Source organism: Epinephelus lanceolatus, chromosome 14, assembly GCF_041903045.1.
Source record: "Epinephelus lanceolatus isolate andai-2023 chromosome 14, ASM4190304v1, whole genome shotgun sequence".
NCBI classification, from domain to species: Eukaryota; Metazoa; Chordata; class Actinopteri; order Perciformes; family Serranidae; genus Epinephelus; species Epinephelus lanceolatus.
In genome coordinates this window covers 10,411,158-10,424,892 of record NC_135747.1, presented here as the reverse complement: position 1 = coordinate 10,424,892, position 13,735 = coordinate 10,411,158, and the positions used below count along the sequence as shown (strand labels likewise).

The window sequence follows — 13,735 nt, the reverse complement described above, 5'->3', positions numbered from 1 at the left end:
CACCGAACTCCTTTGACAGAAACGGTAATTTTAACTCACAGCACACAGGAGTTGCTGATCTTCCACTACCTGAATTGGTAAGTTTGTTTACGTTATTGTGGGACTTTGGTGTTTAAAAGGGCTAGTTTGGATTTACAGAAGTCACACCATAACATAAACAAACCAACCAATTGCGGCAGTAGTAGACGAGCAACTACGGTATGTTGCAAGGTAAAAATTTCTGGTTTTGTTGAAGGAGTCTGGTGGCTTTGAAGAGAGCATAGATAACGGCCTCAGTTCACTCTTGGAAATCACTGTCTGACAGCAAGGTAAAGTGGTGAAAATATGGTCAATATGGCACACACTTAAACTGATACTGATTTTTTTAGGTGGCTAAATCATGTTTTGCTGCTGCCCCTTTCCACAGCAATACATTGCTTAGCGTCTGTGCAATTATTCCTGCATACTCTTCCAAACTGTTAGCATGCCAACTGAAATCTACCGTGGAGCCCCTTTCCCAGTGCACAAAAAAACAATCTGCATTCACACCCGGGCCATATGACACCTTGGTGAACAGGCTAATTTCAGCCCCAAGCAGCACTCAAACATCATTGCAAATTAGTCTGCGCCAAGTTTGGAAGAGAGACTGAATAAGTAAGACTTACAAGGAAGTCATCACCATAACATTTTCACTGGCCTCCATGCTGCCTTCCACTGTTTACTAACCTGGTTCCCAGCCTGTCCATAACATTGAACGTGAGACAGTTGTAAAAAAAAACAACAACAAAAAAAAAAACAGAAAGGTGTGTACACAGCCCTAGTCTATTGGCAATAGGAAAGCAGTCTATTGGCTGTTTGTTTAAAAACATGCATATCAGTGCGAGTTTTTGTAGAAAATGGGTATTGGTAGTGGGGCTGGATGATACGTCCTATAAGTCATATCATGATATTTCTAGGCTATATCTCGATACACCATATATATCTCGATATTTATATTACTGAACAAATACCCTTCTGACTTTTTTTATTTTATTTTTTTTAGAAAATAGTAACACAATGAGATTTTTCAGCAGTAATCATGATGATGATGTGTATAAAACGACTAAGTCAATTAAGGCAAACATTAAAACAATTAAGTCTGGTAAGTTGATGAATTTATATGATTTTATTGTAATGCAGCCTTTAAAATGAGGGAAATAAACACCATTTATGCCATACCACGATACAATAATTTTAAAAATCTAAGACGATATACTGTCTCGTATCTCGATAACGATGTAATGCCTTCATATTGCCATGCCCTAATTGGAAATACACTGACTAGGTGCCTCATACAACACCACTTTCAGAAATCTGTGCTGTCCCTTTAAGCTTTGAATGTTAGTTTTAGCACGAATTCAGCATGAACCGAGCATGCTTAAACAGGGGCTTTACCTGGTGTCAGGTGAAGTTTGTATGCAATGGATAGATGTAGACTTATCACCTGGATGATGGCCTAACATAACAGATGGCGCAAGACCCCTGACAGATGGTAGTCTCTAACCCACCATGCACATATGCACTGTTCCGTTCTCTCACACTTTCATGGGTTTGCTTTTATACCTTCTATCTTTTTGCACTCACCCATGCAAGTTGTCTAAATCACTGCATGTCCTTGTATCTTTTGGTGTCTTCCTTCATCTCTGCTTTTGTCACTCTCTCTATCTAACCCCCTTTGTCCCTCTATCTCCTCTCTCTGCTTTCTGTCTCTCTCACACTCACACACAATCAGATTCCACAGACACCACTCACATCCTCCCACCCTCAAAGATAGCCACACAGACTGAAATATAGCACAGCCTCCACCCTGCAAACACCACCTCTGTGCATGCGTGCACTCCCACTCACAATTACAGTGGAGAGTTAGAAAAACCAGATGTCAATTTGGACTTGATCTGATCCAAGTCAGAGGCCCCCTGCCTCAAGGCTTTGTTATTCTGGCTGGTTTCTCAATCAGCGGTGCACAGGAACTGACAGAGGTGGAAAGAAAGTAAGAGAAGGAGACAGGGGAGGGCAGGGTCAGGCACCTCCAGTCGGAAGTCTCTTCATCATTACTGCCATATACTCTGCACCTTTTTATAAGGGGCTTTTCCATCTGTTCAGTAGGTATTCATCAACATCATGTAATATGCTATGTAATGTAAAAGACAACAGCTGGCATCTAATGCCTACCTGCTGCTGTTTTTTTCCGTCTGATGTCTGTTCACAGACAGAAGAACCTACACTCTTCACAATTGTCCAACCAGTGCAATTAAGGCAAGTCTGGGCAGGGACGAGCTAAACAGGGAGAGTTGTACAAGTGAAACTTTCCATTTTGTCATCCTGGAATTCATGGTGATAGATGGCAGAGCTAGTCAGTCACCCTTAGCAGTGACACTGCTGCAGTCCAAGTGTCTCCTTCAGCATGAAGCCCAAAGAGGAAATGTTTCAAGAGCTTAATTCTGACTGCATGTGCTGATTGCTCCAGGTAGAGTACAGCCTCTGAGCTATTAGTAGCAGTTGTCTGTAATGTCCATCATGTCATGACAGACGGAGCTGTACACTTGAGACTTGGACTTAAATTTGCAAATATGAGAACTTGGCTAGGAGATTCGACTTGACTTGAGACTTGGAGGCAATAAGATGAGGAGACTTGACTTGGTGACCCATAAATATTGAAAACTGTTGTACCTTTTGGAGACCTGCCAAACTGTCCTGAATGATTGATAACATAACCAGGATCCAATGTCCCCATAATCTAATGCACACTTTAAAGGGACAGTTCAGCCCCAAAATCAAAAATACATAGATTTCCTTTTATCTGCAGTGCTATTTATTAATCTAGATTGCTTTGGTTTGAGCTAGTTGGTGTTCCTTATGCATGGTGATACAGTTGTGTATCACTACAGTGCAGTTCGGTAGAAAGAAAATAGTTCCTACATGAAACTGCTCACAACAAGGTCTGTGGATTATCTTGAGTAACTGTGTCATGATTTCAGGGAAGAGGCATTGCTGTTGAGTTTTTAAGTGTATTTTTTGGCACCCTGAGCACCACAAGCTGAGTGCCATATAGTTTTATTACATTGGAGGCGGACATCTCTACAGCCGATATCTCCAACTCTTGGCAACTCACACCGAAACAATCTAGACTGATAAACTGCACTACAGGTAAGAGGACAGATATGTATTTTTGATTTTGGGGTGAAATGTCCCTTTAATTTGTAGCTGCTGGCACTAAAACAAAATGGAAAAAACATCTTAATTCAGATTAAAGAAATTAGCCTTTCATTATAATATAAATACACATAAATGAGTGTCTGAACAGTTTCTCTCTTCTTTACCATATTGCCTATTTTCCTCCCTGCAGCCATGAAAATTATGCAGATGCACAAATCATTTATTTATGTGCTAGTTCCTGCTTTTAGTTATTAAAAGAGCTCCCTTTCGTTGTTGTTAAATATTTAGGATCATTATTCATCATTTTCACCTGTTTATTTTACTCAATATTAGAAAATAATTCTATGAGCTTCTCGCCCTGTTTGAAATAAAATGTTGGATCCGTTGCATCTCTGCCAAATAACACAGATATTTTGACCAGGTTTGTACTAACGGGCTGTTAACATTTAACAACATTTAAGATTGTTGCTGTGATATGTGATATGTGCAAAAGCTGATCAAATTTGCAAAGTTAAGCTGGGTGCTGAGGGAGCTACGCCTGTATTTCTTTCATTTCAAAATACCAAGGCGCTAACTGGTTGGCTAAGGAGCAATTTTTCCATTTAGTATGCATTTAAGTCTTAATGAAATACAGCACTATTTGGGGAATAGACGTTATTGTTTCTGTTCAAGTAATTTCTTTTTTTGAAGCCTGGTTCTACTTTATAATGCAGGAGCCAATAAGAGTCAAACATGTGAGACTCAAACTTTGGTTGCTGCATTTTATAAACAGTTTTATTTCATCCTAAAGGCTACTAAGTTTCTTCTGTGATACTTTATAGTGCATGTACTGAAAAACAAAAACAAAATGAACACACTACTGCAGAGTTGGAATATGTCCATTAGGGAGGGAGCTGCATACCTGCTCTTAGATTCAGGGGGTTGTGTGGTTCAAATCTATCAACACTATGTTTTTAAGATCGGAGCCTCCCACCCGTCAACCTCCAGCTATGATGGATAAGTGAAGGAGTGAACAAACAGGGTATTCTTTATCTCATTAATACATATATCAACTTAGAACAGTCAATAGTGGTCGGGCCAAATTCTTAGCATAGCCAGTGCCGTGCAACACAGCAGGAAGAATTCCTCAGAAAGGAAACTGGTTAATTATCAACAGTGGCTTCACGTTGCCCCCTCAGTTGCCCCCTCGTCTACATTCTCTATCCCACTCCTCTCTGAATTCCACAGGTGACAATTCAAGGTGTGTCACCGGTGAAGAATGAGTTACAGACGAGGGAGGGTATTTGCATTGTTTCCTCTCCCTCTAAACTTTTTACCCAAAGGCAGTTTGAGAGCAGGAGTGATCCCACCTCCCCCGACCTTCAATAACTTATGTTGCCTCTCTCAGTTCAGCTGTGTTTTTAGTGACAGAGGATTGTTGGTAGACTGGAGACTGATCTGTCTTCCGTTAGTCCGCAAACAAGGGTATAGGTTTTGTTTCAAGAACTGGGCAAGATGAATTCAGATATGAAAGAGGGGGTTTGGGGATTCTCCGCCAGAAAATTTTAAGTTTCAGACCATTACTATCCTGCATTCTGATGATTTTTTTTTTTTATTTTATCAATATTTTATAGCGCAAATCTCTTAAATTTTGTCAAAATAAAAGTCCTCTGCTACTTTAACGTTTTCATTGGGGGTGAAAAATGCACATGCTCTAAATACTGACAGGGACATGCATCATCCCCCAAAATCTATGTTTATATCTACAAATACACTGTACTAAATAGGGCACGCAAAAACCTAAAAAGTATTATTTCTGAGTACTGTATATTTAGTCATTTAGATGATACAATGAATTTGAGTCATTAATACAGTCATAAAAGGCAGTAAAAACAAAAAAAAGTTGGGTAGCTATCTGACAAGGAGGCACAAACACATACACACACATTTTTGTACTTGTAGCTTTGTGGGGACCCTGATTTACATAATGCATTCCCTAGCCCTTTACCCTAACCTTAGCCGTCACAGCTAAATGCCTATCCCTAACCCAAACCGAAAATTAATTGTAACTTCAACCTTTAGACCAAATCTTAATCCTCAAACAGGCCTTGGAAAAATTGGGAGCAGCCAAAATGTCTTCACTTTCCAAAAATGTTCTTATAACTGTTGTGTAAATACATTTTGTTGGTCCTCACTATGTAGCTTGTACAGGAATACACACACACATACACACAAACCCTATCCTTTGCTAAGGTCAACCCCTTTTATTTGATCATGTTTTTTTTTCTAGTTTAGCTGTGCAGCTTACCAATGAGGTTTAAAGTGGCAGCACACACAAATACACAAAAGTGACTAGTAATGAAGGTTGGCGTATGTCATTTGTATTGCAAACGAACTCAGTTATTGTACTCTGGGTGTCCTTTTAACTCTGGGGTAATGATATTTTGCAACAGAGGTCTAGATCAGTGTGATAGACTGGGAACTGTGTTTCTCCTACAGCCTTCATAATGATCACATAAAGAGCAGTTTTGCAACCCAGCCCAGGCATGAGATGTCTGACAGCGATTAACACATAAACTGCAATTACTGAAAACAATAACCATTTGCCAAAAAAAGAAAATAAAGAAAAAGGTTTAGTTCTGTTATTGTTTTTTAATGCACATGTTGACTTAATCATGTTTACCCTGTTTAAAAGGCTCCATGTAGACCTGGGAAACAAGCTTGTTAGTTAGGATGAGAGCTTTGGCTGCACAAACTGTAAACATTAGTGCGATTGAATGTTAACACAATGCCTACTTTTTCCCATGCAATGCACATGACTCTTGTGTTGTTTCTTCAAGGCAGGGGGGATACCGGCAGATCCGGAGCCATAAAATGTAGAGCAGGCTTTGTGTTGCTTCCAGCAAATGTCATCCATTGCCCTTTTTAAATATGTATCTCTCTCTGTTGCATGATTACTCCCTTGCAGACGACTCCTCCATCTTCCAGGCCCATTCAGCAGCCACCACTGACCAGGAAAGATGAGCTGTTAATTGCAAGAGAAACAGGTGAGTTTACGTGGAAACAGATAAGACTTCTTTTTTTTCCCTTTTTTTTTATTTGAAGATCACTCAACACTAACTTGAGATGCCACATTGCTTATGTTTCTGTATTATTTTCACACTGGACAGAAGTCAAAAAGATTAGCGTACTTTCTTTATGCCAGCCCTCTTCAGAGTGTTTTTACAGATCCGTTTTGATCTGCCCCTTGCAGTTCTACCGTGTCACTCCCTTTCATAAATTTAAAATTTTGCTTTTAAAGATGGAAAATAGATGTTCTTCCAGATGCTGACATGTGACTTAGCTCACCTGTTGGGCATGAAGAGGAATGTTCATGACTGCACGTGGTGTTGCAGAGTTCATATTCCTTGAACATGCATAGCTGAGCTAGTCAGAGCTTGCAACAAACATATTTACTGACACATGTCTCCATCTGGTGGACATAAGGATTCATGCAATATAGAAGTTGAAAGTCTCATTTGGGATGGGCATTGGAGCGTCAGTGTGGGTATTACTTTCTGTGTGAATTATATTAAAAAAATATTTTTTGCTGCCGCTTTTTTACTTTTAAATTACCCCCATCCACAGAAAATGTGAAACAGATTTTTGTCTGCCATGTACTTCATTTTCTATATTATGTATCGTTCAAGGTCTTCCATTGTCAAACTGTCATGAAAAGACCCTTAAACCTGTAGTCTGTAACTTTTTTTTAAAAAAAAAAACTTTTTTAATATTTTTTGAAACTTTCACTTATTCACACAGCACTTAATGAGACAGATAATCTGTGAAAAAAACAATAATTCCTCTGCCTACTCTAATGCCTCGTAGCACTTCTAATGGCTTAATAACACATGAACGATACACAATAACGACAAATCAGAGTCGAGGAGTCTTCATTGCTGCTGTCATTCATGTCAATCAATGCTCATGAACTGCAGTAAACTGTAAAACTAGGCAGCACTGATCAAATATGAATCAAGAATATCTTGCCGCATTGCTTATTTACTTTCCATATATTAGTGTACTGTTTAGCAGTAACATGAGACAGCTGGTGCGGCTGGCGGGTGGTGCTCAGTAACCTGGTCGACTATTTCCAACATGGTGGCTGGGACCCAAACTTTGGATGTGTTCTGAATCACATACTTTTTCTTTTTAATTTTAGTAGGTACTGCAGCTGCCCTTAAAAAGTACGTATTGTGGCAAGCAGTATGCACACAATCAGGACATACTACTTTCTCATAATATTACACCCTGAACTCTGACCCTCTTGCTTTTATATCTTTTACCTTGGATATAAAGCAAAACTATTACTTGAATGCACTGTCATCCATCATTGCGACTTCTGACAGCTGTCAATTAGCTGTCAAACAGTTGTTAATGAGATGGCAAGATGCCATCTGTTTGTGGTTCCGTCAATGTGATGTATTGTCCACTGCGCAGAGGATTGTGGGTCAGAAAAGCATGCTGGCTTGCATACTGCAAAATTGGACTGGATGTAGTAGAACATCCTGGGATTTTTGGCATACTGCATTTGACATACTGTGTATTGGAACATAATAAATCTTCTTCTGGCAATCTATGTAGTATGGTAGCATAGGTATTGGAACACACAGTGTCTCATCTTACAGCTAAATAGTACACTAAAATATATTTCTGAACACATTTACAGTGAGAAATTGGCAATGCAGTAAGAGACTCTTGATTCATATTTGACTAGCACTGCCTAGTCTGATGGCTGACTGCAGTTTACAGAGTGATTGATATGATTGACAGCTGCGATAGAGACTCCTCAGCTCTGATCTGTTGTTTTTGTTGAGTGGTGGTAGATTCTACTGTAGCAAATGCCATTAGAGGCAGTAGGAAGAAGAGGAGCAGACTATCTGTCTTGTACTTCTTTCGGAATATTGTCAAAATTTGAGCAAATATGATGTACAGTTACCAGTTTGATTAAAGTTACCAACTGTAGCTTTAAAGCCATAGTGTAGGATTTTAAAATGTCTTACACTGACACCATCTAGTGGTAGTCACATGAGTGACATTGCCATCTTAATTTTATCTTCTGAGGCACTACGCTTTTTGTTTGGAACCTGATAATTGCATTGTCAGTAATATCAAGTACACATATTGAATATACCAATATTACATATGACTTTAAAGGGGAATGCCAACTAAATTAAGATTTCTGATATGTTATTTCCATGCTCTAGGAAATTTCAGTCAATATTTATGAACATGAGTCACTGAATTGGAGGCTAATTTTGTGGATGCACAGAATTTACTTTTTTTCTGGACCCAAATGAGGTTTGTTCTTTTGTCGTGTCCTCAGTTCTGAAATTGAAAATGTACCCGTATACTCAAAACATTTCCCTGGGTGATCACAGTGTTATCTAGAACTTCTTTCCCAATTCACTGTCTATGGAGCAGCTCCAGACTTTATAGTTTTTCATGTTCACTCATATTTTTGGACTGTCTTAGACCATAGGGACAACATGTATGAATTTTGAAAACAGATGTACTTCCCCTTTAATGAAGCATCCACACTATTGCTAAATATAAAGATGTAGGTCTTTGATGTAGGACTCTATGGAACTCAGTAGTCATCATGAGATGCCGCTGTCTGCGGTTGCCCCAAAAAGCTCAGTGCACTGCAAATTAAGAAAACACATGCACATAGATTCAACACAAGCAAACTGAGAACATATCTTCACCAATTTTACCATACATGCACAGCATTTAGAAAAAAACACTGCAGGAAGCTCACAACACAACAGAAACTGTTTTCAGGGGACACTAAAAAGTGAAGCTGGGACATACTTGTTGCCACGATTTATGGCTTATGAAGTTACTGAAGTCGGCTATCCATCAGTGCTGTTGGAAAATCACCTAAAATCTACTTTTTTTGGCTTTTTTTTAACATTCACCTGATTGAGATATTATTGCAGATATCTGCTGTTAAGCCAGCAATAGCCTTTTGCTGTTTTTAAGCAAACTGGTGACTCGTATAACGTCATAAACCAAAAACTGTGGGAACAACAAGCATGTCCCAGCCGTGTGCATCACTTTTTAGTGTCCCATGGAAACAGTTGCCATCGTTTTGTGAGCTTCTTGCAGTGCGTTTTCTAAATGTTGTACGTGTTGTCAGATTGGTAAAGATGTTCCATAGATGTCTGTTCATGATAGAGACGAAGTCCTGTAGAGGAAATTCCAAACACTCTGACTTTCACTGTGAAAAAAACTATCTACAAACTGGGTAGAAGAAGACAAAGGTCTATGATGTACTTCAGACTCATGTACAGTAAATCCATGAAAAATGCTTACAAAGTCAAGTCCCTTGTTGGGCATACAGAATGACAGACCCCTCTCAACAAGACTATCATACCTTACCCCACGTCCTGGAGCACCCATGTAACTGACTTGAAATAATGTTAATCTGGAAACTTGATTTAACACTGTCTTTTGCGTTGTGTTCAGCAAGTGACTCCCAGCACATATCACTTTCTGAGGAGTCCAGGCCCGGACTTCCTGGGTCACCAGGTGGGTCAAGGGTAGTGAAAAACACAGAGACGAGCATCCAGATCATCTGTGTTTTACTCTCTAGTTTGGTTTGCCTACTTCATGTGTACTCCTCATGCAGGACCTCACATGGATTTCAAAAGCACACAGTCATAGGAATGCATGATCGATCTACTTTATGCTTTTGAATTCATGCAGGGTGGTGGACATGTTGGTATATAAGCCAGCAGGAGGATGGAAATTGGGCCGTTCAGGCTGTAATCCTCTGAAAAAATGTACACAAAGAGAAAATAGACGAGTTCATGAGAGGGAGAGGGAGAGGGAGAGGGAAAGGAAGAGGGAGTGAAGAAATAATTTTGGCAATTTTTGTAGCACTTCAGAGATATTTATTTCTTAAAAATAAAAAGGATTGGAAAATATTGCAGATTGGTTTATGCTGCTTATGCTATGATATGAGGTATTAGTTTTTTCAGTGAATATTCCATGCTAATGTATCCGTTCAGAGTAATGGGATCCATTTTTCCATTGCTAACCCCTGAACTGGAACACTGAAAAAGCCTGCTTGAAGCGGACATCATGTTGCTGTGCATGTCAGCAGCGTTGGAGATGTGCGACTTCTATGCAACTGTGAAAGTGGGTTGCATTTGATACAAGCTCAGCTGAAAGTGACACTGTGGCTATAGAGTTTAAGGTCAATACAGCTCACACCAGAATAGAAATATCAGGATGGTGGTGCATGCAGGTGTGGGAAGGTGCATTCAGTTACCACCTTAAAACCTCCACATGGCCTTTAAATCACAGCCACACACACTGGGATTCTCGCTCCGTCAAGCAAAAAGTCATTTTCTTTTCCTCTTTTCTCCTCTTCTTTTGGGTCCTGTTTATTGTTTGGGATGTGGGATACAATCGTTAATCATTTTTGAAAGGTCTTTTCATGAGGGCATTAATGACTCTGTCCTTTTGCCGTTGTTTTCAGGGGCAGCTGGGGCGAAAGGAGAAAAGGGTGACCGAGGGGATACAGGAATGAAAGGAGACAGGGGTCCAATTGGGCCGAAGGGAGAGGCTGGCTCTGGCTCCAGCTCACGGGGTGGAGCCCGTGGAGAGAAGGTTTGGACCTTTATATAGGATCTACTGTGATAGTGGATGGAATACTTGGATCTTTGTCATGCGGTGTGAGGGGTGGGATGCACTGATATTATGCCACAAAACTTTTTTTTTTTAACCTAGTTTGTCCTTGTGAAGGGTGCAGTGGGCAGCTGAGTAAAGTATAAGTTATAAGCAAAAATGAGAGCAGGAGTATTAACAGCAGTGATATAAGCCTTAGTGAAATTTCCCAAAACAACACAAGAGGGAGCCGCTAGTCCTGATTTTATGCAAGCATACTGTATACTGTCTGCCAGTCCTTAAGAAGTCTTAAATTCAGTTTTATAAATATAAGGCCTTAAAAGTCATTAAATTGTCTTAAACTTGAATTTGTGAAGTCTTAATTGACAAACATTTTGTCTAATATATCCAGTTTTTAATTTCTCAAAATGAGTCAAGCTCTTCTGTGTGAAAGTCCCATTTCTGATGTTACAAATCTTTAATTCAGTTCAGTTCAGTTCAATTCAATTCAATGCCTTTATAGTCATTGCACAGCAATATAACAAAATACTGCGATCTCTGGGCTAATACACATAAAAACAGCAAAAGACAATAAACAATAACCACCAACAGTGACACACTTGAAATACACTATGGGTAAAATAAAAATAAATACATAAAATAAAAAATAAAAAACAACTTAACCCTTAACTTAATACAGTCTTTTTACTTAATACTTACACTTACCTGGCAAAAAGTAGATAATCCTAACACACTCCAGTTATCCTGTGTTCCTGCATGAAACCTGACTGCACTGGACCACACACATACTTGTCTTTAAAGTTCCCTTCAAATACTTCAACAGTAAATAGATGACTTATCCAAAAAAATTAATTAAATTTAAACAAATATTGAAAAGTTAAATTGAAGTGTCTGATACCTGTAGACAACTTGTAAAATGTCTTATAATGCCCAAATGCTGTCACAATGATGGGAAAATGTCTAAATAAGGACAACGTCGTTGACATTGATTTGATATTCTTCTGTCTTAAAACATTTACACAATACTAAAAATATACACCAAACAAGGAAAAAAAGAAAATTAAAACACATAGATTTAATCCAGCAGGGGATACAGACACACAAAGACAAAAAAAAAAAAAATCAAACTATAAATAGCAGGTATCATGCACCTAACTTTTTTTGTCAACAACAGAAGTTACATTTCTGTTATGATTAGGCTAAAGTGTATTGTTTTATGGATTGGTTTTACTTAAACAGGGATTGGTTCTAAGTTTTATTTTTCCTTAAGATTTAAAAACAGATATCTGAGCGTGGAGTTCTGTTACTCAGCAGAGTGACATTTCCATTGATGCCACCCCTTATGAAAGTGTATACACTCAATTTGAAGTGCTTTAGATCAAGTTCTTGAACAAGTGGATACTCATGTCAGTGCAGTTTAGTCACACATAGTCAAATGAGACAGCCAACAAAGACTGTTGGCACTGACGTGACTCTGTTTCTTGTTTTCATTTTCAGGGAGAACCAGGGGAAAAGGGAGCAAAGGTAAGTTGGAGATGCTGTCATTTTTGGGAGACTTTTGCCTCTTTGGTTTAAGTCACCAAGAAGTAAAGTTACAATTGATGATGGAACAGGTGTCTTGTACGAACAGGATAACGCTGTACATGATACATTATGATCCCTCCCCAGATGAGGAGTGCTACAATATTAAAAAAGGGAAATTCAGTTAATTTCTTTGTTTGGATTTCTAGTAAAGTTGACAGTAATCACTGTAAAATAGCACAGGCCCACCTTGAACTGACAGACTGAAAAAGCCTTAGTCACAACCTCAGCTAACACTGATGCGTCTTTATTTCCAGGGCAGTGCAGGCTTTGGCTACCAAGGAAAGAAGGGAGACACCGGCCCACCTGGGCCTGCCGGTCCCCCTGGCCCTCCAGGGCCCGCAACCGAGTTTTCAGTCGGCAGTGACGGCTCAGTCGCCTCCAGAGTCCCCGGACCCCGAGGACCAGCTGGGCCAAAAGGTGCCCCGGGCCCCCAGGGACCACCAGGAACTGATGGAGAGCCAGTTAGTAGACTATAGTTGAATTTTTTGCATGAAAATAAGCACAGTGTCTGAACCAAGATCTCATGTCACAGCGTGTGGTTGTTTTTGTTAAACTGTAAAGTGATGGTGTCACAATACCAACGTTTTAAACTTCAATACTAGTTTTTTTTTTTTGTTTGTTTTTTAAAGAACGTTACTGGATACCTTGACCAGCAGAAACAAAGTCTTAAACACAAAAAGTAGCAATTTGCTTTTTTTTCCTTTTATTAACAACCTACACATAGTGCTGATACAGAAACAGTTACTGAACACAGGCCTCCAGACCTCCAGTCAGGTGGTGGGTTTATTGCCAGAGAAAATGCCGTAACAGCCACAGGTTGAGGACCATTTGTTTTTGTTTTTTTCCCGCCCTTTCATCTGTGTGGCCTTGGGTTGAAAATCTGATTCTAGATCTGTTTTTATGTGTCTGCGCCAGCGATAGCTGTGGCTCCAGGCTTTATGTTTTCGGGTTGTCCGACTGTACATCTGTCTGTACGTCAGTCCCATTCTTTTAACGCTATACCTCAAGAACGCTTTGAGGGAATTTCTTCAAATTTGTCTACTTGGTCTTAACAATGAACTGATTAGATTTTGGTTCATCGGTCAAAGGTCAAGATCACTGTGACCTTGCCTGTCTCATTTTTGTGAACACAGTATCTCAAGAACACCTGGAGGGATTTTTTTTAAATTTTGTACAAACATTCACTTGGACTCACCGTCAAACTGATTAGATTTTGATGATCAAAGGTCAAGGTCACTGTGGCCTTGCATCCATCTCATTCTTGTGGATGTGATATCTCAAAAAGGCCTTGAGGAAGTTTCCTCAAATTTGGCACAAATAT

At 39.4% G+C, this 13,735-nt stretch overlaps 1 protein-coding gene across 3 annotated transcripts in view; it reads left to right on the top strand.

Moving 5' to 3' along the window:
* The window catches only part of col18a1a (collagen type XVIII alpha 1 chain a), a 98,843-nt gene that overhangs the window by 62,616 nt on the left and 22,492 nt on the right, over positions 1-13,735 (top strand). For 2 of the 3 annotated variants that reach the window (XM_033617746.2, XM_033617744.2), the window contains 5 exons: positions 6,122-6,200; positions 9,664-9,726; positions 10,682-10,812; positions 12,328-12,354; positions 12,669-12,875. In XM_033617746.2, the coding sequence (XP_033473637.1) occupies positions 6,122-6,200; positions 9,664-9,726; positions 10,682-10,812; positions 12,328-12,354; positions 12,669-12,875 (507 nt within the window). The remainder of the gene's footprint in view (positions 1-6,121; positions 6,201-9,663; positions 9,727-10,681; positions 10,813-12,327; positions 12,355-12,668; positions 12,876-13,735) is intronic. The other variant, XM_033617745.2, reaches the window with a different exon arrangement.